The 24,532-nt window shown below is 37.6% G+C and overlaps 1 protein-coding gene across 1 annotated transcript; it reads left to right on the plus strand.

The window, feature by feature from the left end:
* The first annotated feature begins 4,345 nt into the window (after window positions 1–4,345).
* On the plus strand, window positions 4,346–24,321 carry p2ry6 (pyrimidinergic receptor P2Y6). The gene is made up of 2 exons (XM_081373320.1): window positions 4,346–4,483; window positions 22,104–24,321. The coding sequence occupies exon 2, from the start codon at window positions 22,127–22,129 to the stop codon at window positions 23,102–23,104; it is 978 nt and encodes a 325-aa protein (XP_081229446.1). The 5' UTR covers window positions 4,346–4,483; window positions 22,104–22,126; the 3' UTR covers window positions 23,105–24,321.
* The last annotated feature ends 211 nt before the right edge of the window (window positions 24,322–24,532 follow it).

A 24,532-nucleotide genomic window follows, 5' to 3' on the forward strand; every position in this document is an offset into this window, starting at 1 on the left:
TGGCACGGTCCCTGCGTTTTTAAAGCATGCAGTTGTCTAGCCGTTGCTTAAAAAGCCCAATGCTGATGTGAAGTGATTGAATAATTATCGTCCTATTTCAAAATTGGCATTTCTTTCAAAAGTGATGGAAAAGGTTGTCCTATCACGGTTACTTGCTTGTTTAAATTCAACTCAGGTATTTGAACCATTTCAATCCGGTTTTACAACAATTTCCCGGTTTTACAAAAAAAAAAAGAAATGTTGTGTTTGTGTTAGGCTATAGCCTACAGCTACGGTTCAGTTGCGCAGAAGTGCGGCATATGTGAAAGCACAATAAACTGCTCCTGCATCGCATATACTGCAACACACACCGCATACGTACTGCAAATGGAGTATGTGTGAACCTGGCTTAAGCTAAATGCACAATAGTCCATGGCCCGGTTTCACAGCCAGGGCTTAGATTAAGCCTGGATTATTAGGCCTTAGATCAATTAAAAAAAATAAAGAAAAAACATTACTGGTGTGCATTTTGAGACAAAACAGTGGCACTGGCATATTTTAGGATAGTTAATTTCAGTTTAAACAGCTCAAACATGCATTTTAGTCTAAGAGTAGGCTTGAGACTTGTCTGTGAAACCAGAGGCATGTCTCCCAAAATGCTAAACAGCAATGAAAGGTATGAAAAGAACTAAACAGTATTTTCTTCTAGATAAAGAGAGCTCTAATGAATCTGAAACGTTGTGTTCAGATGCCACTGCTCAAGAAAGCATGCTAATTCAGTTTGTTCGGCCAAAAATGAAAAGTATCCTATAATTTGCTTACCCTCAAGCCATCCCAGGTGTATATGACTTTCTTCTTTCAGCCAACCACAATCTGACTTATTTTAAAAAATAACATCCTGGCTCTTCCAAGCTTTATAATGAGACTGAATGGTACCTTAGATATTGAAGCCCAAAAAAGCGCATCCATCCATCATAAAAGTAATCCATACGGCTCCAGGGCCTTCTGAAGCGAAGCGATGTGTTTTTGTAAGAAAAATATCCATATTTATAACTTTATTATATATAATCACTGGCTTCCGGTAATGGCCGTACGCAAGTCGAGTTCCGGCTGAATAGTGACCTCTAACCCGACACATGACGTATTGACCAACGCGGAACCGCAGAGGATGGAGCAAAACAAAACACTGGTTATGAATTAGAAGTCTAAAACTAGAATTTTTAAAGAGAAATCTCGGAGGATGTCGATATAAGAGAAAAGGAGCTTGAGTTTGTTGCCTAGCATCAGCCCAGGTAGATGTAAGAGGTGTCTACTCTCACCTAAGCTTACGCTCATGCATCGGCTCTCACTGTTCCGGTCTCACAGTGGTCTCCTTTAAAGTTTCAGAAGAGACTTCAACAACATCACACACTGTGCTCAGATTTTTCTCCTTAGCTAGGTACTCTGGAGCTCTCATATTTTAGTCTCCTCTAAAGTTTAGAGAGATCTCAACAACTTTCCAGGCAGGCACTAAATGAAGTTTTTTGTTTGTTTTTTTCTATATTAAATACATATATACAATATATACAAAACTGACTAACAGAAGTCTTATTACAGGAACAGTAACCCTGGAGCATTCCTTGTTGAAAGACACGTTGAATGCCTTATGACTCAATCCTTTAGTTAAGGAGACAAATATGAGCACAGTGTGTGATGTTGTTGAGATCTCTTCTGAAACTTTAGAGGAGACAAATGTGAGACCACCAGAGTCTTTAGTGTAAGAGAACAATTTCAGCACAGTGTGTGATGTTGTTGAGATCTTTTCTGAAACTTTAAAGGAGACCATTGTGAGAGTTTTAGAGTTTTGTCTAAGGCCCCGTCCACACTACTGCGTTTTAGTTTAGAAACGGAGACCTTTTGCTACGTTTGCACCTCCCGTCCACACTAAAACGGCAAAAACGGAGACCCAAAACGGAGAAGTTTAGAAACGCTGCCGACCCGTTTTTCGTTTTGAATCTCCGGAGGGCGTTTTAGTGTGGACGGGTCAAAACGGAGGACTTTAGAAACGATGACGCAGAGGCTCACGCTCGGCTCTATGATTGGGTGTCATCAGTCATGGAGTACACAGGTAATATTCAGTAAACTTCACCCGCTGGAACAGTTTCTTACAGTAATAAACTGCCGCGTCTCAGGCGCGGCTCGCGCGGTAAACGCGTGCATATGTTATAAATAGAACCGACGCCTATTTTTCATGCGATACGTGTTGGAAGCGTTTCCAGGCAAAATAGAATAGGAAAATATGTAATTTTGACACAAATACATATTAATAAATGACATTTTGATGTTTGAAAGCATTTTTTTACAGTCTATGTCTGAAAGTCTCTATGTTTACACCGGCACGCGCATGCCCAGTGTTGGTGAATAGTCACGTGATCCGCGTTTTCAGTCGTTTTAATGTGGACGGAGATCAATTCTAATACGCAGCTAAAACGCTGGTGTGGACGGAGATCGTATTCGTTTTAATTCTCCGTTTCTAAACGAAAACGCAGTAGCGTGGACGGGGCCTAAGGAGACAAGTGTAAGAAGCAGGAGACTGAAGCAAATGTTTCCATTTAATGTTAAAGTAACCTCATTTCTGTCTAGGAGAAACATTTGAGATGTTAAAGAGATTTCTTTTTTCTTTTTTTCTCTGGGTATGGTCAAGGAAGGAATAAAGAAGATTTTAACTGTTGCTCTTGTCTCTTTTTCTTGGGCACTCTTTTCTTTGGCTCTTATTTTCCTCTGGGTCCCTTCCTTGCCTCCTCGTGTCTTTGTTTCTTCTTATTGGGGACTTTGTTCTTCCTCTCTACCTGAGCTCTCCCTTCCATCTCTCTTTCTCTCTGCTCACTTTATCCATTTAACTATCTCTCGGGTAACAATTTGGGTACAATTAACTGTATGTTTTATCATCTCATACATTTTGTAACTATTTCAAGTGTAACCATAACCAAATACTGTTATTAAAACATTTCAATTTTGATTTTGATTCAGTATTAACTTTGAAGTGCCACCAGGAAAGTGTTTCTCTCCCAGCTTCTTTAAAATTGTTCATGGAATGTCATGTCTGATACTAAAAATCAAGGAAATACAAGCACACCATTTTACTTTTACTTTAAAATTTATTTTTAAGACATCTTTTTTACCATATAGTTTTATAAAACAATATAAAAACAATATCATTCCTAATGAAACATTCTGTTTAATATGTTCATTCGAATCTGCACGTATCCAAAACCTCTTCCGGCTAAACCGAGCATTGACCCACTATGACCCAGCTTCTGATTAATATTTGCTCCAGTTCACTGGAAATTATAGAAGGACATTTTCATAAACACTAGAGACTCTTGCAGTCTTCTTTTGCCAAGTATTTTCTACACTTGCCAAGTTTTTTTTTTTCTTTCTTTTTTTTCCATACTTTCGGAGCAACATAATTTGTGTGAAAAGAAATGATCAGTTTGTTTTGATTAAAAAATGAAGTATAAAATATAGAGGTGGATATTTATATACACTTGTTATGCAGTAAGAAATAGTGTATAATTGATGCCATTTATTGACTCTATAGTGTTGATTTAAGGACATCTCTGAGTATTGTATTAGATTTTACCCAAGTATTGTCATGCCTGTGGTTATGCCTTAACTTGTTCACTGGTTCACATAAAATCATAAAATCAGTAAACCTGCAATGCAATGTAATATTAATCAGCAGCTTAGTCAGAACAGCTCTGAAACTTTGGTTAAACCTTTTGTGTGTGTGTCTGTGTGTGTGCGTGTGCGTGTGTGTGTGTGTGTGTGTGTGTGTGTGTGTGTGTGTGTGTGTGTGTGTGTGTGTGTGTGTGTGTGTGTGTGTGTGTGTGTGTGTAAACAGAAAACAGAAGCCACCTGCCTGCAGGGCCAAATCGCAACAAAAGAATAATTTGTTGACTGATAGTTTGTTTGTTGATATCAGTGGTTGATTATGCCAACCAAACCGTTTTAACTTAGGGGCAACTTGAGCTATAGCCTATAAAATGTCTATGTTTGTTCCCCTGCTTTCCCCAGATATTGATACCTAAGCCTTATGTGCCATACTATATAGACATACATACATTTAGCTACAAACATTTTCAGAAATTCTTTCAAATTCTGTTTTCAGTTTCCAAAACATTTAATTTGGTGTTTTACACACAATTACATAAAAAGTTAAGCTCTATAGACAGCATTTGTGACGTCCATTACCATGAATGAATGAATTATGTAGCGCTCAACGTCTTTCAGCCAATCAGATAAGCCTAATGGGCTGGACGTAACGTTACGTGATTAATATTAATGAGACGGGGGCGTTAACGATGACGCGCAAGTCCAAAAAGCAGAAGAGAGCAGTGCAGAATGTTTAGCTTCTTCACTTTTCTTCGTCTGCCTGACTCTGAGCATATTCATTTTTGCTTCGCATACAGAGTTTTTATTTACCGATGATCAAGACGGAAATAACTGAAGAGTGGATGCAAAGGTAAGTTTAGGAAGCAATTAAAATTCGTTTACACTTTGTTTTTAACGATATTTGTAATCCATTGGCATGAAATGAGCATTTTAATTGCATACATCAGCTTCTTATTCTGGGCATGCATGGTGATATTTAGCTATGTATGCATGGAGATACCAATTAATGTTAGTTCCTAATCCAGGTTTTATTATAGATATAAAAACATGTGTCTGTTCTAGTGTTACAAAATTAACTTGGAAATTCCATATGGACACAAATAAGTATAAAACAGTGACGCATAAAAAAACAGGTTCTAATTAAAATAACAAACAATTACGATAGGTCTACCCATAACTAGTTATAATTACCAGCGACTGTTACCTATTCAGATTTTATATTCATAGTTCGGATTTTATATAATCTTAAAATGAAAAACTAATTCCATGTAAAAAAAAAAAAAAAAATCTTGATAAAAATTTTTAGCTTTTTTTGTCATAGATTTTAGGTTAAATCCTTTTATATTCAATTTTTAACTATTGGCTGTGAAATCCATCTATTGATCTATTGATTTAGTAAATAATTTATTGATTGGTTTACAGTTTCAGCTTCACACCATCTGTCACATTTATTTATTTTCTCCAGTTAGTACAGTAATGCAGTGTCATATCACTGTTTGTAAGCATTATCATTCTGATAGATATTAACATCTGTATATATTAACAGCTCTGTGAAAGTATGATGCAGGATTCCACTGTAAGCCATTGTTTGCAGTGTGGATTCCAGTAAATTAGTGATGCTTCAGTGAATGGATTCTGTGTTTCTTTTATGCACATGGACAGACACTGATGTCTCATTAGGGGAAATAACATCATGGTGTGGGTAGAATTGTGTGTGTGTAGAAAAGAAAACATCGTAAGAGATTGTTGGTCCAGATCAGAATCTTCAATAGCCTCCTTTTTATATATATTTTGACCTTCTTAAATTCATAGCAACGACAGCCAGTGGTGCCAAGGGCAGTTTGTATCCTCAACAGAGAGAAAATACAAGCCAATCTCTAGGAAAAGATAAAAGAGAACCATGTCCCACTCAGAAACATGACTTTCCTTGTCAAAAGTGTTCCACGGATATTTGTTTGTTGCAGTTTTGCTGTGGGGAAATGTCACCGCTTAATGTTGCTTGCAAGCAAACCCATAGTGTGCTATTTTTGCACCTGACTGAGTATGATAAATGCTTGCAAGGTGAACAACCCTCTTACCAGTTGGCTATATCTGCTTCTATTTTAATGGCCACACATGGACACTATGTCACTTGTTTATGTTGTATAACCAGGGATCACAGTGTTTGAGATGATTTAGTTATTGTCATTGCAAGGAATTGCAAAATGAATGGGTCAAATACATTTTCAAGACTTGACAGGATATTTTTCCATTTTTCATTGCAACGGTTGTTTTGTTTGTTTAGCAAGTCTACTTAAGTAACAAAAGCTTTTTGACAAGTTTCACAGAAAAAAAGGTGTGGAAGAGGGTGTTCGGATTCTTCGGAAAATAATAAATGCCTTGAACATGAAAATGAAACTCTTTTTTTAATACTATAAGTCAGATATCTGTCTGAAATTTGCATAAGAGTTTGTGATATAAAGTAACAGCTAAATTGAGACTTGTTGTCTCAGGTTGCTGCTCTCAGGTTCTCAAACGTTCTGTTACCACCCCTGGAGATATTTGCACAAGTGTCACAAGAATACATGTACTCACAGTTAAACAGAACCTCATATACAACGCTCTTAACACAAATGAGTCCTGATTGGGGTCTCTCACAGAGAGTACATGGATCTAGCCACCAAACAGCTGTCAGCTTCATGTGTTTGCCAAAATCAACAGCCATAACTACCACTCCCTCTCCGTTCTGCGCCTTGAAGCTGCACCGTCTCAGTCAACATTGTTACGTTAATGCAGTTTAGATTCATGTCATAATCTACCATAATTATGACAAACTCCAGCTGCGTTCTTGGACTTGCTTTCTATTTTTGACCATGAAGGCTTCATGCAAGGACTCAAATGACACTGTGACACGTTTTATGTAAACATCTTTTTTTTTTTCTTTTTTTTTTGCTAATTAAAATGCAGCCACATTATCTTTGGGGTAGAGATTTGCTAAATTATGATCTTTTAATCTACAATTTTTGCATGGCAGACAAAAGAAGTCATTCAGACTTGGTATCGGTGCTTTTGACTTATGTCCCGTCGTGACTTATCAGTCGTTACGTGTGTTGTGTAGTGGACTGACTCAGTGGTTAGGTTTGTGCTCCTCTCTGACTGTCAAAGACTAGAATCTGCTCTCCAGTCGATGGAAACAATCTTTATGTGTTAAGTCTTAAAGGAGGTGATTTTTTGTTATGCTGGTTGAAAGTCATCAGCGCGTTCACGTACGCTGTGCAGACAGGGTAAGAATGGCAGGCAGGCAAGCAGCAACAACCTCACTTTCCTTCTGAACTGACAAGTGGCACTGGCAAAGGATCGTTGTCTCTGGTGTTCTTGGCTGTGCGCATCCATGCTATTTGCAGGGAGGGTGGGACATACGCTTTTACTGCTATCAGGCTAAAGTTAGGATTTCCCCAGATGTCCAACAGAACCTTTAAGTCCTAAGTCTTAGAACGTTTCAGCTAGTTGTTAAGTGTGTCCCCAGCTTTAGCTCAGTAAGAAACAACCTGACAACACCCTGGCAACCACATAAAACATTGTGACAGCACCCTGCAATAACCCACAACACCTCTGGATATCACATAACAACACCCTAGCAACCACTTAGAACACTCTGGAAATTGCATAGCAACACCCTGGCAACTACCCACACTACTACAGAAACTGAATAGCAACACTCTGGCAACACCCTCAGCACCGTGGCAACCGTATAACAACACCCTATCAACCGCCTAGAATACTCTGAGAGCAGCATAGCAATGGCCTGGCAACCACCCACAACACCCTAGCAATTGCATAGCCATACTCCCAAGCAACCACCTAGACTATAGTGATTTTTTCCCCCTAACCAGTTCAGCGGAAATCCCGCCGTGCAGCCAAATCTAAAGATTTCATTCGTCATGTCAATCACTGTACTGATTGCCTACACCAAACACTGATCACTAAACCTACCCGTCACTGTAACCTTAACCAATGAAATTGGTAACCGCTGAACTGGTTTGGGAGGGGAGAAATCACACACACTATATCAGCCGCATAGCGGTGCCCTGGCAATCACTCACAACATCCTGGTAACCTCATAGAACACTCTGGTAGCTTTATAGCAACAGCCTAGCAAGCAACACTGTGGCAGCATCCTGCAAAAACCCACAACACCTCTGGGAATCACATAGCAACACCACAGCAAACACCTGAAACACTCTGGTAACAGCATAGCAATGCCCTGGCAACTACCCACACTACTCCAGAAACTGCATAGCAACTTTCTGGCAACACCCACAACACCCTGGCAACCGTATAGGGACACCCTGTCAACCACCTAGAACACTCTGACAGCTGCATAGCAACGCCCTGGCAACCACCCACAACACCCTAGCAATTGCATAGCCACACTATGGCAACACCCTGGCAACTGCATAAAGACACCCAAGCAACCACCTAGAACACAATGGGCCCTATTTTAACGATCTGAAACGCAAGTATGAAATGTGAAACGCAAGTAACTTTGTGGGCGGATCTCGGGCGCTGTTGCTATTATACTGGCAGGATGAATAACTCTTGTGCCCGACGTAAATCTAAAATGGGTTGGTCTGAAGTAGCTACATTACTCATAGGTGTGGTTTGGGCGTAACGTGAAATAAACCAATCAGAGCATCATCTCACATTCCCTTTAAGAGCAGGCGCGCTTGTTCCATGGCGGATTGCTATTATATACAGCGGATTTGCCAGACGCACGCCAGGAGCGGTTCACAGCCGAGGAGACCGATGTTCTCGTCAGGGCAGTAAAAGACAGAAAAGTGACATTGTATGGGGATGGAGGAAACCCACCCAAATTAGCTTTGGTTAAACAGGCGTATATTAATTTTGGTAATGTGTAAGCCTATTTTTTCACATCTTCATGGACACCACAATGATTTCTCTCATGTGGAATATTTTTCCTTATGAATGGTTTGCAAAAATGGCAACTGCTGCGTCTGTGTGTAGATGAGAGAAGCAAAGTGTATGCGCGTTGTGCACATTCTACATTATGGCCAAGCATGCGCCCTTAAAATAGCATCTGAATGTGCCACTGAAAACGCGTCACTGACTTTAGACTAGGTTTTTCCTGGTCTGTGGCGGAATTGGTTTCTGGAACTGCAAAATAGCACCAGGGAACGTTTGCGCCGGAACACGCCTCCTCTTTTCGCTGAACCGCCCCCGGGAGCGCAAGTTCATTCCCTAATTTATGCGTCTGTCGAGGGAAAAGTCTGCTGTGCGTTGGGTGCAAAATAGGAATGATACATGCGTCAGTGTGCAAAGTCAATTGCGCTGGGTGCAAGATAGGGCCGTATATCAGCCGCATAGCGGTGCCCTGGCAATCACTCACAACTTCCTGCCAACCGCATAGCAACACCCCAGCAACCACCTAGTACATATCTGCAACCGCAAAGCAACACCATGGAAACAATCCACAACCAATCCACATTTTCCTAATAAGGTCTGATTATTATTGGAATCATTTTTGAAGAAACTGCAGTATTTATTTATTTATTTATTATTTTTTAAGTTTTGTTGAGTGTTCATGGGTAAAATAAACACAATAAGAAACAAAAAGAAACAAAACTTATACAATATTAATATAATATATCACATAAATATGAGAAAACTTAAACTAAAATTGTGTTGCCTAAAAAAAACAATGTGCTTGTATTTGAAACATTCCTCTTTTCGAGAACTCAGTGTTTTAGCTCAATCCCACCTGAGGCCGGTTTTCTAAATAGTCGGATGTGTGTTGCTGAACTTGTCTAGACAAATCCAGCACGCTGCTTTCATTCCATCTGCCTATGAGATGAATGAATAAGACCTGATGAGGATCAGTGAGATGACCTGGGGTGCAGGGCTCGACTGAAGATTATGAGGTCAGTCAGGCACTTTAGCAACGGTTACTCAAGATGGACTATCTATGCAATCACTCACACTACTGCAAAGATCTCTGGATTAAAGGCATCTGCTAAATACCTTTCAGGTGTTACTACTGGGCAGACATATGCGCGCACGCACACACACCCACACACACACACACACGTGGACTTAGACAAAGAGACATTCTTGTGAAACAGAATGTCTCATGTCTGTTGCACAACACTTCTTCATAAGGTTGTCAGACTCAGTGATGAAATAGAAGAACTTTAAGTGTTCACTGCAGTGATGCTTTTGCTAATCATAGTTTAGATCAGCTTGTGAAAATGAGGTATTATGTAAAAATTCACATTTACTGATGCCATTTCCTGCAGTAATGTGCATTGTTGATATAACTGGAAATTAAAGCTTTTACTTGAATGTGCATGAACTGGAAATCAGTGAATGCAGTGAGATTTTGTGAAAGTTTCTGCTTGTGTACCACTACATAAAATCACTGTACAGTTAAAGTGCAGATGTTCAGATGAAACATAAGAACACGTTCGTTGTGAATGGCCCCTAAAACTACGTTAGACAGACTGATAAAATCGTATGTAAAACTGCTATAATGCTATATGCCAGTGATATAGACTTGTTTGATGATATGAAAATAACATAATATTTTGTCTTCTAAAGTCAGTTATCTTTTCATTGCTTTTATCTGCCTTCATTTGGGGACTTTTCTCAGGAAATATTGAAAATAATTAATTTAAGTATTCAATTATTGTAGCATCTAATTCAATTCAAATTTGTAACCGATTGAAGTGTAACATCATGACATTAATCTATTTTTTTTGCATTTGTTATAGCATTTATTTACCAAGGATTCAGATTAATATTGTAATGTTAATCTCTATTAATTTTTGTTTTGATTTAGATTAGAATCTGATGAGAGAACTTTGATAGGATCAAATTTAATTAAACTTTTAAACATTTGCAACATGGGTTTCAGTAGTTTCAGAAGCGTATGTGAATGGCTTTTCAGCATGGACAAGTTTCCCCTTAAATAACAAATACAATTATAATTTGGACATAAAAGCCCACAAAACCTTGTGAATGGAGACTTTGAGGAGTCTTTTATCACAGTTCTAGTGAAATCTTTGCATTCTTTGATACGGCACCTCATTTGAATATGAATCAACTCATTCAAAATGGGAACTGAAAGGAGTAAAAGAGGAATGTGAACACTTTCTTTTCCTGTCTTTAGCAAGCGTGTCACTTGATCAGCAGGACTCTACTAATAGTAATTGTGCAATGAAATCTTTTTATTGTTTTTTGTAACTCAATGTAAACTACATTTTCCATTAATATAACAGTGTGACTAAGAAATTGATGTATGAACGGTTCAAGAGTTCTACATTTAGCATGTATTTTAACATACTAAGTAAAAACAGGTTTTTGCCCCTGATAATAAGTGTACAGTAAAATAGATTATCAGAAATAAAATGAAATGTCATCAGGATGGGGACAACCAGCGGCTTATTGGGTCTAAATAATGGCTCATTTAAGTTGTTTCTGTGAATTATTATTGTTTAGAAGGCTTCATTTTTGATTTTATGGACATTTTGGTACAATATGGCCTGGTTTCACAGACAGGGCTTAGATTAAGCCAAGATTAGGCCTTAGTTGAATTAGGACATTTAAGTAGCTTTTATAAACGTGCATTACTGGTGTGCATCTTGAGACAAAACAATGGCACTGATATATTTTAAGATATTTCAGTTCAAACAAACCACCATCAAACAAACCAAATGTGGGCTGATTAGAAGTTTGTGTGGGACAATGTGGGACATGTTACCAGCACTAAAACATAACCTGAAACTGTTATATAATGTCTATCTAACTTAATAAATACATTTGTATTCTGCCTTTCAGCTGATAAAAATACTTGTTCTTTAGTCCCTTCCAGAAAACACCATTACATCACAATGTAACATAACATGTCTTTATTTAACATGTCATTTAAATTCAACATCACTGAGCCTAAAGGCAGCAGGCATCATGCAGATAACTATTTTTGAAACAGTTCAGACCAAGTCCAACTAAAATCCAACAAAATCAACAATGAACAAATAAAATATAAAACAACATGAAATTAGATCATTGACAGTCTTATATATTAAGAATATATTAAACCCAAAACTCATATTTTTAGAAAGGATGTGAATTAAAACAACCACAGCAGGAAATTCATAGTAAAAAATAGGAATTTTCTAAAGATTTTTATAAAGGAACTAAAAGCAAGTTTCAGCAAAGTCAAAGACAGATTCTTAAGTGCTGACTTAGATCACACCTAACTGTTGTGGAATAAGAACTACTGTGATGTAGACAAAATGGCCGCCCTTAACCACTGAATCAGCCAATCGTGAGTCTGTAAGGAAATTACGTAATAACATCATATTCACATTTATTTGTTCATGATTTATTACAACACACAAAATGGTATTTTATTAACAGTTACTTTAATGTTGAATAATTATTTGACTGTATTCTATGCATCATGTGCAAGAAATGTGCAAAATATGCATTTTCAGTTCACTTTATCAAAATAAAATAACATACATGAATACTCTGCCTAAAACAGACCTATTATAAGCAACATAATTCTAATTATAATTTATTTTGAATTATTCTAAGCACTCAGAACTTGCTATAAAAGTTGTTTTTGTTCTTTTTTTGCTAAATTAAAATGGCAACTCACATGACTACATTTTAATTTACAGACAAGCGTATACTAAATAAAAGATTAGTTATGAGTTGTGGTTAAATATCTCTTCGGCACATCAAAGTAATCTCTCAAAGCACTACACATGAAACTGTGGATGTATATAAAGTGTTTTATACAAAGTACTTGGCCAAGCTCTGTGCAGATGCTTCTCTCTATAATATCTGAAATGTATTTATTTAAAGAACTTTATTACACGGCTGTCTCAAATGCTTGAATCTGCTGTTGCCTGATAATGACCGTCGTAGCAATGCTCCAATAACTGACTGCTCATCATGAGACTAAACAACGTTCGCTCCTGATCACCCTGCCTGGTTTATTCAGCGATAACAATCCATATTCCATATGTACATTCTGTATGTATAGTCATACTTGACTACTGTAAAGTGACTTTACTGAAAAGTTCTCTGTGCAGAAGCACATATCCAAGTAATATTAATGAAATTCATTGTTGAGTATGTTCATCATTGATTTTTAAATTTTGTTTACATTTAGATTTTATTAATAAGTTGTTGTAACCCCGCGATTAACCCAACTTATGATGTTGTACACTATATTCACAATAATCAGTTTAAATAAATTCATTAATTGCAATAAATCAATATATAAATGGATTTCACTTGTTTGTTCAACTATGGATCACATTTATACAAATTCCACTATTATGCAAGTCTAAAACACATTTTCATGTTGGAGAGTGTGTGGTTTCCTTTTTTTCTTTTTCTTTTTTATTGCTAAGGGATACAATTCAAAGCTGTTCACATTTGTCACTTTTACAGCTTTACCAGTTTACAAAAATATTCCTTAATCAGGAATAGCAAAACTCTCCAGTGACAAGTTCTTCATAATACAAAACACCTCAACGCATCTCTTTAAGTTATTCTCAGTTTCAAACACAGAAACTATTTACAAAAGAAGGAGGAGGTAGTCTTATCACTCATAATTAAAAAAAGACAAAACAAACAAAAAAATATTCAATCTATTTCAAAAAGGTATTTGGTTCAATAGGAGTTATATACTCTCCATTTGGACCAGAAATCAACAGACAAATCCTTCTGAAAATTCACATAAAATTGAATTTTCTACATATTGAAAATACTTTTTAAGACATCAATCTGATCCTTTATTTGTGGAGGATTAGGTTTATACCTGCATCTAATTATGGCTTTTTTGCTAGAAGCAAGAATTATTCTATACGTATATTTGTCCCTCCTTTCCCAGGAAACCAACGGCATAATAAAGTCCCTCAAAACTGCAAACAATAGAAGTGCCTAGAATCTTGTATATCTTTCCAAAAACATCTTAGGGTATTCCCATATGTGAAAGTGATTGACATCCTGAGAGCCACACTGTCTCCAAAAATTTGTGCTACCTAAAATTGTTTTCTGTTTAGGAGTAATTCAAAAACGAATAATATATATCCAGCAAAATTCTTTCCAGTATAAGGAGCGGGAAGTTGCCCATTGTAGTTTACATATTTTTTCCAAATCCTCAGTTGTTATTACCAAACTGCTTTTCTTCTCCGACCTCTCCTTAATATATCTCCTTGAAAATCTGTCAATGCTTTATAGAATTTAGTTATAGTCTTCTCCATTGGTTGAGCATTACACGCTGAGGTGATTATTTTAACTAAAGCAATCTTGTTTGGATCTTCGTCAGGCATTTTTTTAATTTTCTGATAGGACAAAGGACATGAGTGTTATAAAAAGGACATAATTCTATCAGAAAATTAAAAAAATGCCTGACGAAGATCCAAACAAGATTGCTTTAGTTAAAATAATCACCTCAGTGTGTAATGCTCAACCAATGGAGAAGACTATAACTAAATTCTATAAAGCGTTGTCGCAATTGTAGATATCTGAAGAAGTCCTTAGATTCTACAATGAATCTTTCTTTCAAAGACTGAACGTCTAATAATTGTCTTTTATCCATTATTGAACAATGCAGTAATTCCTTTCCTATACCATATTTTGAAACGCATATCTAGCGTATTTGGTTTAAAGTCAAATGTACTCCATTTCAGTATTTTCACAAACTCTTTTATTTTATACTCCTTAATAATCTCATACCAATTTTTTTGAGTTACCCTAATACATTGGTTTTATTATTTATTCTGCAATTGTAGCTTAGGAATCTCCCCAAACCAACCAATCTCAATATCTTTCCATCTTGCTTGGTATACTGGGTTGCACCGACAGATAATTGGTCTCAATTGTGCAGCACGGAAATATTTTTTGTAGACAACGAAGGGCCGCCCCTCTCTTATCATTACTCAACTGCAGCGTTTTAAATTTCACTCTTGGTCTCTTACCCTGCCATATGAATCTGGAAATCAATTTGTCCCATTCTGTAAATAGTTTTTTGGGCAAGGCAATATGTAAAGACTGAAATAGATAAAGTAATCTTGGAAGTATTGTTTTGCTTGAGTGAGTCAATTCTAGATCTCATATTTAAAAACAAGTAATAAAAACTCAGTGAGTGTTTTAGCGCAATTTTCTGACGTCATGGGATCACAACACTAAGAGATAGTAAATCTTTTTATGTTTTTTTTTTTTGTGTGTGCGTTCCCGAGATTAGATCTCTAGGTGGTCTGGTTGAGGAGGAGATAGAAGTGCAAGATTGGTGCGCACAGACAGAACAGAAATCATGAGTTAACAATCGCAATTTTGTCCGTTGGAAAATTGCGCTAAAAAAAAAAGGTAATAGATACCATCTTGCAATGTTTATTTTATTTTATTTTTATTAATGGGACCATAAGTAATTTATAAGTATAAAATAAGATTAAGATTATAATATAAGATTAAGTATTTTATAACACTTATGTCCTTTATATCTTTGGAGATATGTACTCCAAAATATTTCATAAATTTAAGATCCCATTTTAAAGCAGCACTAGGTAACTTTTCAACCTTCATAATATATTTCCAAGACTCTTGTGATGGTACATCGACTTACAATAGGTTGAATGACATGTCTGCCATAGCCTGACGGGGTCTGTATAGTTTTTAATCGTACTTTTAAACTTCGGGGTTCGGGTAGTAACACCCGCGCGCACAAAAAGAACTACAAAATTCGACTGCTTTACGGCATAGGCTACCTCACTTCCCCCAACACGTCCTCACATGCTGATGGACTTGTAAGTATATTGCTTATATTGAATATCACTCGGACAAGCTTTCACTCGTTGGTGTGAGCTAAAAAGCACCTGGCGTTCTTGTTGATGGATTAGTAACTTAGATCTTCGGAGGCTATAGCTCGATGTTCGACGATTTGAAACGCGTTGTGTTTATTCCCCAATCGAACTCGTGTAACTGTCTGTCACACGTTTTACCGTCCACAGCATTACTTGATAGACAAAAATAGGACAAGAATGAGCATCAAACAGAAACAATCCGCTTACGGAATGTTCGAGGCGCACATACAATACAGACTGCGACAGTTAAACAGGGCGCGCGCAGCTCTTAAAGGGGCCACACCTTATTTCCACTCGTTACAGCTTCTATCCGACTGAACAGGGACCGGTACACAGGGGGGAGGGGATCAGGCCGTGAGTGAAGAGACTGCTCTGCGTGAGTGGTATTTACGACAGTAACGTTAAATACGTTACTGTCCACAGTCCACAGCGACTCTAGGGGTCGTTGTTTGTCCAAAACGGAATTCCTACCTAGTGTGGCTTTAAGCAATAGTCTTTTTTATTTTCTTTCGGTGGATTGTAGTTAAAAGTCAATACTTATGTATTTAAAATATTAAAGGGATCCAAAGATTTTTAATGTTTCCAGCTCAACCAACAACTCAGTTGGATCCTTTAAATACACCAATATGTTGTCGGCAAAAAGTGCTGCTTTGTGCTCATCTTCTTCAATATATACCTTTTATTTTTGAATTTTGCCCAATCCACTGCTCCAAGGGTTCAATAAACAATGCAAAGAGGAGAGGAGACAGAGGACACCCTTGTCTTGTACCCCTACCCAGTGTGAAGCTCCCTGACAGATCACCATTTATTTTAATTTTTGCTGAAGGACAATAATATATGTTTTGAATTATTTGAATAAACTTTGCATGGAAATTAAACTTTGAAAGAACAAAAGTCTTTTCCATTGCGCTACTTTTCCATTGTTTTTCTATGTAAACACGCTAGACGGACGTGTATAAACAGTTGTGCTCGTGTCTTGTGTCTTTTGCAGCATGACACCGTGTTCTAAAAACGTGGCTCTCAAGTTCAAATATGTTCAACTTTTAAAAAACTTGTTTTTTCCCCATTCCACTGCCCGCGTCCAGCATTTTTCAAAGCAAAAACGAGTTCTGTGAATACGTTTTCCCATTCCACTCCACAACTTTTCCATTATTCCATTATTTTTCAGAAAGTAAACACGCACTTGAAGGACATGTATGACCGCTGCGCTCGCATCTCACGTCTTTTGCAACGTCTCGCGCATCAGTTCTCGTTCACACACAGAAGTGGGCAGTGGAATGGGGAAAAAAACGTTGATCTCTGGACGCGTTTTTTAAAAAGTTGAACTGATTATAATACTGGAATGGAAAAACACGTTCTGTGTGAACTGTGAACGGCCCCTGACGCTGAATTCTAAAAACGCGGCGCTCAAGTTAAAAGAAGTTCAGCTTTTAAAAATCGCGTCTCGAGACCTTGCGATTTTCCCCCATTCCTTTTAGGGTTCTGCCCTGGCAGCCTTGTCTGTGTTATCTTTGTTTCATCTCTGTGTTTGTGTTGTGTGTCAGTACATGGCTTTGTCTTTGTTTGTATTTGCCATGTGCTGCTCTTGTTCAGCCTCCTTGTTTAGTCCTTGTCTAGTCCTCGTTTGCTTGATTGGTTTCATCTGATCCTCATGCGCTGTTCTCGTTATATTGTGCCTCTTTCCCTCATGTCTTTGCTGGTTTGGTGTTTGCGTTCATTGTGTGTATGCGGTTCTCACAAATATTGTCAGTCAGTGCTAGATTTAGTTTTCCTTGTTTGATTATTTCCTTTCTGTTAAATTCTAGTGATGGGAAGTCCGGCTCTTTTCAAAGATTCGTCTCTTTTGGCTCGGCTCCCTTAGAAGAGCAGGCTTTTAGGGATGGGCAAATGAAGCCTCATGAAGCACTGAGGCCCTGTCCCAAATGGCACCCTAAGTGCTTTCGTGACGTAATGCCGCTTTGACTGTCAGGAAGAAGTCTGCTGCGGAGTCCGCATCAGTGCGGGCTCGGCAAAAGTGCGCATCGAGGGCGCATATCGACTGCAAAGGGGGCGCTCGCGAGCATCCTTCTGAGGCTTAAAATGACAAATGGGACACCCTACGGTCTCACAGACTTAACGGACATGCGCACACGGCAGCCATTGTAAGTCCACAAGACCAAAAGTACATATGAAGTGTGCCATTTGGGACAGGGCCTGAGGCTTTCCTCCGAATGTTTCGGGAAAAGATTCGAAGCATTAAGAGAGTCGAAAACAGCGCCATCTTGTGGCAGGTCAAATTTATAGCAGCCATGTTTATGAGCAGCTGAGTGTGCAGCGCCTTAAGCACAAATAAAAGCCTGACAACGCTAAATATTCAGTTAATATAATTCACATATTAAAGTATGGCAATAAATGAAATGCAACAATTATATTAATACTAATTATAAAAATACCAACAGAGTTGCTTGATGCAAGTAAATGTTGGGCTAATTATTTTATGGTTTCTATGCTGTTTATGTGTCAGAATATATGATCATGTAACATAGGCTATAGGATTATTTATATATATATATATATATATATATATATATATATATATATATATATATATATATATATATATATATAAAATGTTAGTAAATGGACTTAAACTTCCAAAACCCTGTAGAGTAGCCTAGTGGTCTGGGTTCCGACACACAAAGTGAAGCATTCAAGTGACTGGAAAGAAAGTGAGGCTAATTTTTCGTTTATCACATGTTTATCTGAAAACAATACGCGCTCCGGCACTGAGCTTCATGGGAAATTGTAGCCTAGGCTACTCGATACGCGCTTTGAAGCTTCAGTGTCAAATGTAACATCACTACCAGCTCTTACGGCTCCCAAATGGCTCTTCATTTAGTATCACTCGGATCCTTCTATTTTAGTCCAGTTTAGCGATTGTGAATGATTTGTGTTGGTAGCAATGTTTTATTCAGTGTTTCCATAAAAGCCTTTTTTATATGTATTTTTTAGTTGAAAAAAAAAACACACAGTTAGCCTACTCTTTAACATTTTAATAAAACTTTAATTGAACAATTGAATGCAGAACCACAGCAAATAAATTAAGGCAAAATTCTTAACATTAGCATTTAAATCCGTTCTGTCGCTCTGTGTACCTGGACTGTACCACTACACTCGCTATCGGAGTGTGTGTCCTCCTTTCACATAATGATATGATCCTTGTCTATCCTCCCATGTGATTGGCCGCATGGTGTGCCCATCCAAATAAAGTCCCACCCCAAATAAAGATTCGTCTCTCCCCAATGAGAGTCGGCTCTAAGAGAAGATTAGAAGATTCTTTGCAGCGGATGAGAAGACTCCTCGTCCGCTGCAAAGAATCGACTCTTAGAGCCGGCTCGTTCGCGAACGACACATCACTATTCAATTCTAGTTTTTCTTTGTTCTTAGTCTTGGTCTAGTATTTATTTATTTTAATTCCAGTTTGCTCAAGCCTTGTTTTTGGTTTCTCTTGATTTTTATATTTTGCTAAGTAATCTTTTAATTCTTTTTTTTCTCTAGTTCTTAAGGTTTGCAGTGTTGTTTTATTTCTTTTTGTAAGTTCCAGTTACTTATTTCTAGAAATGATTTACTTTATTTACTAGTTTTTAGTCTATTTTGTTTTCTCTAGTCATAGCTGTCAGTTTTTTGTTTCTGTTATTGCTTGTCTCGTCTTTTTGAGTCTTGTGTTGATTCCTGTTCTACATCGACTCTCTTGTCCTGGCAAGCCACTCTAGTGCCTAGTGCTGGTACATCTCACCTATTCCAAGCCTCTGGTTCCTTGAGCTGCTGTCAAGTTTCCACCATTGCCATCGAGCCTGGAGTTGTCTTATCCCTGACCAGCCTGTTGTTTGGACTGTTCCTGTCTGTGTTTTTTCTTTGTTAATAAATATCACTCCTTGCTCATTCTGCGCCTGGGTCATCCCTTCTCTGAATCCTGACAATTCCCGCACCTCGTGTTTTTCAAAGCAAAAACGTTCTGTGTGAATGGCTCCTTACTGCACACAGCACCAGAATTTTAAACCCAAACATTTATATGATTTCCTCAACATCCCAACATCTTTTCTCACGTCTGTCTGTTAAACATCCTTACACAAAAAACCCAATCCACTGCTTGTCAAGTGATGCTTTTCTGCCCTAAATTTTCCTAACTGCATAATGCATTTTTATTAGTGACATCAAGTATGATTATAATTCTAAGCTCCTAATGTGAATTTACAACTAGGCTTGTCATATGGGAAAATGTTGTCTAGAAATCCAGTCTTGTTTGTATGTATATACCATCTGAGTTGTGTCTTAACATGCAGTGTTATCCAACACCAGAGAATATAGAGTTAAATATAGCAGTGTAGACGGTCTGAGTGCTCTAACTCGGCAGGACGATTAATGAACTTGCCCAGTGGCTCCTGAGAGTCTGACAGACAGTTAGTTCCCTTACTTCCTGCATGAATCCTGCAACATTATTGAATTTTTTTACTCTAATTAGCTTTGAACGAGCTATATTTTTACTCTAATTAGTTTTTTACCTACTATACAAATGTGTTTTGCATGCACACAGAGAATCAGGGCCGGTACTATCCTGCCCCCTCAGTCAAGATGAATGTGAAATTAGATTTTAATGATGAAATAGACTCTTAAAAAAAAAAAACACACATATGATAAGTGCATAGGCTTTCTTGGCTACTTTCTAGGATATTAGGTTACTATAGCAACATTTTAGTACAGTACATAAAGTACAGTCTATTTTGTCACATTTGACACAAACTTCCCGCACCACGAGAAATGCGGCTAAATAGGCTAAAGGCATGTTAGTTGATTAATTCACTGCATTGTTATTGTTTGTCACTGGTTGCAGTTCAGGCTGTTATAACACATCATGAAATTATGCATCAGTTAAACGGGTCTCAATAAGTGTGTTACGTGTTAGTGAAACGGTCAATAAGCATGTTTCATAGTAAAGTAAACACAGTTAATTACTTTTGGTGGTGGTGGTGGTGGTGGTACATGTCTGGATTCATGGTAAAACCGCTGAAATTGTGTAACTAGGACTTATTTATATATTATGGTCTAAAATTTGTTTATTTCTGGAGTCAAATTTTTGAATGTGTTAGCCCATGCAATTTTCCTTTTTGTTTTATGTTATGTTATTATTCAGTACTCTGCTATCTGTATTTGCTCAGTAGTTTTTAGATTAATAATTGTGGTAGCAACATGCGGGTCGACAAATATGTGAATGGGCCACATTTGTTAACTGGGGATACTTTGAGCTACACCATCGCCCCCTTTCTTGACTTTATATGCCCCCTCTTCAGTGCTCCGCTGACGCCGGTGTTTGGAACTCTTCTATTGTGCTACTGAAAATAATTTACCAGTGTCATTTAAGGATCTATTTATTTTATGCTCTCTAGGAAAGAAAAAAATATCACCATTGAGATCTTATATATCAGTGTTTCTTCTACACAGCAGTGAGATACCTTTGCTTAAGTCACCTTCTTTTCTCCTGGGAAAGACTCCAATAATGTCTCCTATGATTTCAGATGAGATATTAGCAATACCTCAAACTGTGCCAACATTCAAATGTCAGAGATTTCAATATAAACTATGAATTCAGCATCAAATGGTTGTTTCATTTGTGTCTATTTTAATTACTCCCAACTGAAATTATATGACAAACATATGAGACAATTAGTTCATACTCAATGAGAACTCGATCTCCAGAGCTGTGAAAAACCATACTGAGAAATAATATTTTCCTCTGGATAAGCGTAATTTAAAGTGCTTTGCTTTGAATTTTTATTGAAAGGATAGTGGACAGGTAATGATGGGGAGGGATCAAAATATGAATTTATTGATTTTGATGTTTGGCTCCATTTTGACCAATTTATGTTAAATTGTGGGAATGAAGTGTTTGTCCACCATTTTTAATGATCCATAAAAAATAAAAAATAAATTATAAAATATAAAGAAAATATAATATAATATAATATAATATAATATATAAGGGATAATGTTCAGTTAAAGTTTATTTTAAGACTATTATTGGCTGACTGTACATTATCCCGGTTATCACATGTATATTCACCAAATAAATAAATATGTGGCCAGTTTCGGTAAGTGGTCTCATATACAACTAAAACCCGCAATAAAAAACACCAAGAAAACTCTAGCATTGTTAGCCAAAACAGAATGAAGTATTCCAGAGAGCTGTGTAAATACATTTTGTTGTGAGTTTTTGTCATTTTTTAAAGTTTTTTTTTTTTTTTTTTTTTAGTTTTTATTAATTTATTTCAATTTTAGTTATTTTAGTACATCAAGGTAAACCAAATGAAAATGAGAAATACTGTCTTGGCAACAAGCTGAAATAAAATAAGTTTAAGTTTTTAACATTTATAGATAACATTTATTTTTCAGTAATTTTTCAGGGGTTTTTTTCATAGTTTTAGTTTCAATTAACTATAATAACCCTTCCGTACAGTCAACCACCACTTACGTTTTCTTCAGAAAAAGTAAAAATCTAGTTTCTAATAATTATTATCCATGTATGACTACACTGACTCCTGAACATCTCTGTTTTTTCAGAATGTGAGACAGTATCCATTAAGATGGAATCTCTTAACCATTCCACCTCCGCTTTGCCTTCCTGCACCTACAAGGAGGAGTTCAAGCGCTACCTCCTCCCGTCCGTCTACAGCCTGGTCTTCATCTTTGGACTGCCGCTCAATTTCATCATCATCCTGCGGATCTGGGGCTCACGGCGCACACTGACGCGGACCAAGATCTACATGCTGAATCTAGCCGTGGCGGACTTTCTGTACGTCTGTTCCCTGCCTCTTCTCATATACAACTACGCCAGCAAGGACTACTGGCCGTTCGGCGACTTCACCTGCCGTCTGGTTCGCTTTCAGTTCTACAGCAACCTTCACGGAAGCATCTTCTTCCTCACCTGCATCAGCTTCCAGCGCTACATGGGCATCTGCCATCCGATGACGCTGTGGCCTAAACAGGGCGGGCGCAGGCTGGCATGGTTGGTCTGCGCTGGGGTTTGGGTGGCCGTCGTTTTGCTCTGCGCTCCCACGTTTGAGTTCGCCGCCACCGGCATCCAGCGCAATCGCACGGTGTGCTACGACCTGAGCGTTCCCCTTCGTTCAACGGAATACTTCCCGTACGGCATCACCTTGACCTGCCTGGGCTTCGTCGTGCCCTTTCTGGTGATCGTGGTGCTGTACTGCAAAATGGCGCGGGTTCTCTGGCAGGTCGGCGAAGCCAGAGAAGTCTCGGCCATGGAGAAGAAGAATAAAGCCTTCAGGATGATCATCATTGTAACGCTGGTGTTCGCCATTAGCTTTTTGCCGTTCCACGTGACAAAGACGCTCTATCTGCTAGTGAGGACTTTTCCCACGGCCCCCTGCGAACTGAGGAACCTGCTGGCTGTGGTTTACAAAAGCACCAGACCTTTTGCCAGCATGAACAGTGTTTTGGACCCCATTCTGTTCTACTTCACCCAGCCGCAGTACAGGCGCAGCACCAGAAGCCTGCTGCTCAAAATCACCTCACTGAAAGACAAGACTTCCAAAATCTGACTGGAACACACCTGGTTTTGTCTAATATTACTGTATATTAAAGGTTTGGTTCACACAAAAATGAAAATGATGTCATTAATTACTCACCCTCATGTCGTTCCAAATACGTAAGACTTGTGTTCATATTCCAAACTCAAATGAAGTTCAATTTAATGAAATCTGAGAGCTTTCTGTCCCTCCATTGACAGCCTATGCAACTACCAATTTCAATCCCCAGAAAAGTACAGTAGTAAAGATGTCACATCATTAAAATAATCCATGTGACTCCAGTGGTTTCACCTCCATTTTATTAAGTGACGCGAGTGTGTGCGCAAAAAAAACATAATTTACCACTTTATTTACAAAATATTAATCTCCAACGCACGTTCATGACAGCACCACGTTGTATGTTTGTTGTGTTGATGTGAGAGCAGGCGTTGAGTGTATGTGTTATGGAGATTATTATTTTATAAATAAAGTGGTAAATTATGTTTTTTTGTGCAAAAAAGCACTCACGTCGCTTCATAAAATTGAGTTTAAAGCACTGGAGTCACATGGATTACTTTTATGATGTCTTCACTACCTTTCTGGGGCTTGAAAGTGGTGGTTGCATAGGCTGTCAATGGAGGGACAGAAAGCGCTCAGATTTCATTAAAAAGATTTTCATTTGAGTTCAGAATATGCACAGAATTTATACAGGTTGTAGCGACATGAGGGTGAGTAATTAATGACAGGATTTTAATTTTTGGGTGAACAAACCCTTACATGCAAGACACTACAGTCAAATGCATTGTTTTTTCATGCACTGGACTATAGAGATTTTAGGCTATTTTGCCTCCATAACTTTTCTTCTTTCAGACTAGTCAAAAGAACATCCAAAAATACACATTTAAGTGTTTATTTTATTACACTTTACATATCTTTAAAAGCTTTGAGCTTTTTTCACCTACACTCAACCAGAAATCTCCACTTCAGCAGCTTTACACACTCCAAACTTTAGTTTTATTCCTTTCTATATTAGTTTGTTCATATATCATTTGCCTGATTTATAAAATATTGTATTCTTAAAAACATGATGACATTTTATTTTTCGGACTGTTGGCAGTATGTTCTTATTTATGGACGGATAAAAAAGGGATATCCAAAATCTCCTTTGTAAAAACCTAAAATGAATCAATCATTTTAAATCTGGCTTTATCCAGTGTTCAGATTTTGGTTCTGGAAATGTACACAAATTAGTGCATAAAAAAAAAAAAAAATAAGGCATCTTAAATATTTGCATATTTAAACAACATTTCAGAAAACTTGTAATGGAAAATGTCATATCTGTATGTAGTGTGATTAATTACCAGGGGGAGTATGGTGATATCTATTAGTTAAAAAAAAAATTGCACATATTTACCAGTGGTGTCTTGCGTTAAGATACTTAGTAGGTTGTGTGGATGTCGA

The sequence above is a fragment of the Scardinius erythrophthalmus genome (genome assembly GCF_964197995.2).
Source record: "Scardinius erythrophthalmus genome assembly, chromosome: 8".
Lineage (NCBI taxonomy): Eukaryota > Metazoa > Chordata > Actinopteri > Cypriniformes > Leuciscidae > Scardinius > Scardinius erythrophthalmus.